Source organism: Dendrobium catenatum, unplaced genomic scaffold (genome assembly GCF_001605985.2).
Source record: "Dendrobium catenatum unplaced genomic scaffold, ASM160598v2 fragScaff_scaffold_621, whole genome shotgun sequence".
In the NCBI taxonomy this organism is placed as follows: Eukaryota; Viridiplantae; Streptophyta; class Magnoliopsida; order Asparagales; family Orchidaceae; genus Dendrobium; species Dendrobium catenatum.
Genome location: NW_021319083.1, coordinates 5,833,698 through 5,840,093, shown reverse-complemented (window position 1 = coordinate 5,840,093; position 6,396 = coordinate 5,833,698). Strand labels below are relative to the sequence as shown.

The 6,396-nt window shown below is 34.9% G+C and overlaps 1 protein-coding gene across 5 annotated transcripts in view; it reads right to left on the bottom strand.

Moving 5' to 3' along the window:
• LOC110092190 (DNA-(apurinic or apyrimidinic site) lyase, chloroplastic) overlaps positions 1–5,883 on the bottom strand; it is a 13,456-nt gene extending 7,573 nt beyond the window's left edge. The window contains exons 1-10 of one of the 5 annotated variants that reach the window (XM_020816625.2): positions 5,753–5,883; positions 5,203–5,380; positions 5,002–5,096; positions 4,812–4,882; positions 4,451–4,702; positions 4,049–4,371; positions 3,745–3,855; positions 3,066–3,203; positions 2,915–2,962; positions 402–482 (exon numbers count right to left, since the gene is read on the bottom strand). In XM_020816625.2, the coding sequence (XP_020672284.2) occupies positions 402–482; positions 2,915–2,962; positions 3,066–3,203; positions 3,745–3,855; positions 4,049–4,371; positions 4,451–4,702; positions 4,812–4,882; positions 5,002–5,096; positions 5,203–5,380; positions 5,753–5,784 (1,329 nt within the window). In that variant the 5' untranslated portion in view covers positions 5,785–5,883. Of the gene's footprint in view, positions 1–401; positions 483–2,914; positions 2,963–3,065; positions 3,204–3,744; positions 3,856–4,048; positions 4,372–4,450; positions 4,703–4,811; positions 4,883–5,001; positions 5,097–5,202; positions 5,381–5,630 lie in introns of all 5 variants that reach the window. The other 4 variants (XM_020816623.2, XM_020816627.2, XM_020816629.2 and 1 more) reach the window with 4 other exon arrangements.
• Positions 5,884–6,396: the final 513 nt, after the last annotated feature.

Genomic DNA, 6,396 nt, shown 5'->3' with positions numbered 1-6,396 from the left:
GACATTCTCTGATTTTGCTGGAATTGCATCCACTTCCTATCATGTTTGTATTTTGTCACTCTTTTGATTTGTGTTGTGACCATGGCAAAAGAAAATCCTATTGTGCTTGCACTTTCTCCCTGGCTTTAAATCATAAGCAATGAACTTGCAAAGCAACCTGACCATCTCTTCTGTAGTGGTTGTTTTTTGCCAATCTTTTCGTATGTGTTGAAAACATGCAAATGAAAATCCTATTTTACATGAACTTTCTCCATGATCATGAGCAATGAACTTGCAGAACAACCTAACCATCTCTGTGATAGTCGTGGTGACTTTACTTCATATAGCACAACACAGCATTCCCAAGCCCTTGTTGTTAAAAATTTATCACATACTATACTACGGCAATGTCAGATACTTACCACAGGATCGTAGATATCAATCTCTTCATGAGCGCAATTCAGGTCACCAGCTAAAATTACAGGTTTTGCTTTTTCCAAATCCTGTAAAAAATTTCCAACAGTCACTCAAAATGACATGGAAACTCAAAGCCAGAAACTCTAGGCCAACTAAATTTTCAATATATTATTCCTGAAATGATGCAAAAGGTAAAGTTAGAGGGAAAACACAATATATCCATATAGTTAGCTTTTGAATAACTATTCTTCAACACGTGTCAGCCAACAATCACAAAATGGAAAATACAAATTATCAGGAACACAATCATTTTGGCTTCAACTTACAAGGTGCAATGATTTTCATTTGCATGTATTGCATTATCAATTATAATAATAATATATAACAATAAAGGCTTCTAACAAGAGAGATTCTGACAGAAAAAGTAGTAATAACATGAATGATTGGATGGCATTTATTCCGTATATAGTTGAAGAAATGATAGGAAATACTTGAGTTTGCAAGTAATCCAAGAGGAAATACTTGAGTTCGCAAACAACCCCGGCAATAATTGATAAAAACAGCGAGAAAACACAGAAGAATGTAATGAAATCAACAAAAAATCAGTGGATTGTATTAGGGAAATCCAAAGCAAAGCCAACACAAAAAAAAAGATACAATTGATCCTCAATTTGAGAGGAGGATCATTCTCTCCCAATCTCTAGAAGAAGTTCTAGAGCCCAAGACATCAAGAGAAAAACTCCAAAAAACACAATAATCATTCATGCCCTAACCCTAGCCTCCCATGTTCTTTAAATACAGTTCTTCCAAATAAACAATTTCCTAACATAAAGCAATTTCAAAATTCTTTCCCGAAGCTTTTTTGCCGCATCCCTCTCTTTCTCGGATTTCAGCCCCATGGGGGGCCCACTTTGCTTGGGCAGCAACCCAAGGAGGCAGCTTAGCCCGCATCCTATAAAACTGAACCGGCCCCTCCTGGGCCGGTTTGGTTGGTTCGGTTCTAGGGGGAATCGCAACAAGAAACTACTTTCCCAATAACCATTAAATACTAGTCAAAATAAAAATAAAAAAACCAAAACTAACAGAAGCACAAGCCTCATTGCTGTACAATCTTTTAAAAACATTTTGACTTTAAATTGAGAAAAAAAGAAACATTTCTCTTGTATAATGGAACACTATCTTCTGCATAAACCATTAAATGATTTTTTTTTTGGTTTAGATTTGGGTGGATTCTATTTATTTCAGTTCTTTCCTTGTATTGTTATGATTAGCCATAATCAATGTTCTAGAATCTTTGGGTTGAGTTTTAAGCTTCAAATACACTCTGGCCATTTTGTTCATGAGAGATGTGTATGAAATAAAAATTATGGACCTGCATTAATCATTTTCTAAACGCTAAAAAGTAGCAATGTTATATTTCTTTCAAGTGATTAAAAAAACACTATTAATTTGAGGATAAATGACCACCCTCTTCATTAGAATGAATCCAAGAAGTCATAGAACTTCTTGCACAAAATCCTTCTCTTCATCATCATCAAAACACTATTAATGTGAGGATAAATGACCACCCTCTTCATTAGAATGAATCCAAGAAGTCAAAGAACTTCTTGCACAAAATCCTTCTCTTCATCATCATCATACATCAAGTAATCATTTTATATTCCATGGCCACAACACTAGCATGGTGAGGGGTGTAGCTAATGCATAAGCATCTTACCAGTGCAGGGGAGAACTTGAGATCTCCAGGTAAAAGCAACCTAAGCAATAATGCATTTATCTAGTAAAGATTAACCCTTTTCATACACAAAAAATAGATAACTCTTCCCTGAGTGAGTATGGCATTGTCTATCCCAAAATAAAGTTCATTTCCTGAGGTAGCTTGTCTCATTTAGTCAATCAATTTTTTAATATTTTATTATTTTATTCACGTGCACTTATTGCTACTACCATTATTTTCAGCATTCAGGTGAACGCATTAAAAAAGGCCTTACATAAAGCAAGGGGAAATCACATCATTAAATTTCTATTCATCCAGGGAAAATTGCACGCCCTTTACTAATTATCATTTGAAGTGTTCAGTCAATTACCAAACAAGCTTTTGATATTTATTTCAACTATCATGTTAATGTACTGCTTGCATTGTTGAACCACCAAAAGTTTAAAACTACATAATAGCACTCAGGTTATCCTATAGAAGAATTTCTTAACAGGAATAAAAGTCAAACTAGCACATGTTTAGATGTGTAAAATTCAGTTGCAGAAAAAATGTCTCTTTTACTCAAATGTATTGTCACGAAAATCTCCATTAAAATCAAGAAAAAGAAGAAAGTCTTATAGAAGAAAAGTTAAAAGGATTAGACTATCAGTTAACAATCAAGAAATAACATTCAGAAATTACTTCAATGATAAATTTTTAACAGTGGTTATCATCATAAACAGACCACAAACACTTGTGAGAAGACAATTGAATGCTGCTGCTATTGCTTCTAATGATGATTATAATAATGATGAGGCTTACCTTCATGTAATTGCTAAGCGATGGATCCCATTGCTCAACCCTGTAAGCCTGAAAATAACGGATAGCTGGATTTAAGGTTATAATATCATTTTACCTTGGTAATTTGTTTACATTAAAGAAAGAATGCAATAAGAAGAAGAAATTGTATTACCAATCTTCTTAAGCCATCTCCAGAGTTAGGTACATATCCACTTATTAAGTAAAATTTATCAAACTCAACGGTCACAATTCTCCCTTCAGTATCATGATCCAATATACCAAGTCCGTAGTTAACAGAGATTGGTTTTTTCTATTTGAGTAACAAAAGAAAAAAAAGTTTAGCCTCAACAAAAGGGCGTCACTTTGCATGCGTCAGAAATTTAACACATGCCAAAAAAATTAATAATAAATGATATAGAAAACCACGAGAATGATCTAAATAACATTGCATAGTTCATTCAATAAACAAAATATATAAGAATGAATCATTACAAAAAGGTGAAGAGCAGCACATGCTAGTGGAACTACAGCTTTGCTCATACTCAGCAAAAATGACAGGGAAAGAACTTTCCTTTAAAGCAGGGAAAACCATAGGAGCCTTAACAATCAATTTAACCTATGATAAAACCATAGGTAAAACCTTCTTTATGCCTTCACGTTAACAGTTAAAACATAAATGGATTATCAACCATCATCTTCACATGAATGCCAAAGAACCACAGTAAGAAAATAAAAAGGAAACTTCAAAAATCAACTGAGCTGGGATGTTGAAAGGAACCAAGAAAGTAGAATCAAGCTAATTCAATGATGTGAGGTTAAGCAATGAAGACAGCAAAGAGATTTAACAATACCCTTGATATAATAGCAGTGCCAGAATAACCAAGCTTTGAAACACTACAGGTCCAGAAGCTGTTATCATAGCCATCAATCAGGTTCTGCTTGATCGCATCCACATCCTTCTCCTGTTCATTTTAAAGTGTAACTATCTAGCCATTAGACAACAAAAGTGACAAACTCTAGAGTAAGTTTGTTGTACGAGATCATGATAGTATCCACAAAGACAAAATATCTCTGTACCAAATAGGTTTTTGTGGTTCTAAAACAAAAAAACTTTAATTTCCTTATTAAAGGAAAAAATGATTTATATTCACTTGCTTGTAATTTAGTCTCTTGCAAACACAGGACATCAAAATCCTCATGTTGGACAAGTTGAAGTGTACGGAAACTCTTCTGCTTGAGCAAAGCCCTCAAGCCGTTAACATTCCATGAAACAAGCTTCGTAGAGTTGGTGTCCTCATTAAGAGGAGGAGGCCTCATGGTTCTAGGATTATAAGGAATCCAATCTTTTTGCGGCTTCTTGTGCGCAAGCACAATCCAATGTTCATTAGTGTCTGCAGCTAAACCTATTTGAGTTGAAACTTTCTGGTAACTTTGAACCATTGAAGAGTCTTGTTTTTGTGAGATAGATTGCCCTGTCCCTGCAATCACAAAAACACATCATTCCATCATGTAAACAAATAACTAATTAGAATGAATCTGTAGAAAAAGTATACATACCAATAACTTCCTCTGCATTGATAGGCAATTCATTGCGCTCCAAAACATATTTTGAATCGTCTTCAGCTATAGTACTCTCTACCATTTGCTTTCTTCTTTTGGTTCCCCTTTGTTTTTTGTGAATGACATCTAAAGCAGTATGTTCATCTTGAGAAAAATGTTCAGAACCTAAATTTTGTGCATCTGTTTTTAAGGCCACATTTTCAGAAGCTAAAGAAGGCCTCTCCATGCCTTCTGATATGGCGGTTTTCCCTTAATGAAGCAGCACATTACACTTCAGTGCCTCAACCAGATGGAGAAAAACAATGTTTCATATTCATTATTGAATCCAAAACAAAAAATATATATGAAAAATTTTCACCTTTGAATGATAAACACTTCAGTGAAGATATTAAGTACTGCTTAGTGCCTCTTGTTGAGATACCGAAACTCCTTGAATGTAGAGAACAAATAACAGCAACAGCAATATTAAGACCAATCACAACCATAAACTCCAACATCTCGGGGTAAGGGCATGAGTAAAGGAGTGAAGAAAATAATATGATTCTTACCTTGCCATTGTCCGAAGTTCCTTCACAGTCATGGAATCAACTTCATCCAGATTGCTTCTAGTTTCCTCAATTCCAACTGATTCCACAGCATGTTCCTGAGGGATCATTCACGTAACCATGACAAGTGAGCACATCTATCAAAGAATAACTAACCCGCATTTCCATTATAAAAGAATGAAAACGCCATGTTTCATTTCTAACCTTAGTAATACTCTCCTCCGACTGTTCACTGCAATCTGCAGAAATCTTCATTTTTTTATCTTTCTTCCGGCCTGAAGCCGGCATAGCTAGGTTAGATGATCGCATTTCAGAGCCCTTGCCTTTCAACCTCAAATCCGCTAGTGCTTCAACTCTCAGCTTCTTAAAATACAATGCAGTCCTAAAATGTCAAAGAAATGGACATAGAAATCTCTCTTTTTTATTATTAATCACTGCCCTTAGGTATCAAGATTATAACTTTATGTATCAAGAACATATCAGCATTCGTCCCTATCCAAAGATACTATTATATTGAAAAGAAGTCGGTTTGATGACATCAACTAGTGCAAACAAGTAAAATGTAAAAACAATTGCCACAGGTCGGAGAAAGCTAAAAGCAAACACATAGAGATCATGGGGATTGTTCATACGAAACGTACAGATGGCTCTGGTGCTATCTTTCTGAAAAGCGATAGAGCGAAGAGATTTGCTCGAAAAAAAATGTACTGAGGAAACCCTATGCCGAGAATGGGAAATAAGATGCATTACTAACGTTAGGAAGGAGGAGGCTGAGCGCAATTGCATCGTCACCGTTGTTCTGGTGCGGTGCGGAGTGGTGGCTAAGACCTGATTTGATGGTGATTCGATCAGTGCATCGATCCATGCAAGATATTTGATCTCACCGCTTTAGGCATTACTTAACAACAGTAGTTAATTCTGAATTTTCTCGTAAAAGTTGGTCTATTACTGCAGCTAATCTTGATATATATAGGTCGGAAGCTTTCATTATCACTCAAGAGATTTTACATTTGAGTTGTGCATATGTGATACATATGTCAATTTATCTTAATCGACCTAAATATCCAAAAAAAAAAAGTAAATATATTAAGATTTCATTTTGGATGATTTTTTTGTTGTTTTTTAAAGCGATTTTCTAGCACAAAATTATTATTATTTATAATTGTTTTAAGAAATAGTAAAAAAGTTATTAACTTATTATAAATGAAGCCTAAATTTTATCGCCTTATCGGCTTTATTCACACTATTTTCACTTTTCTATTTTAAAATATTTGATTTTTTTAGGGGTAGGACTATTTAGGGGTGTCAATATTTGACACGGCCCGAAAATCCGATCTGAAAATTTCGGGTTAGGGTCAACTCGAACCCGAAATAGGTCGGGTTCGGGTTCAGCATTTC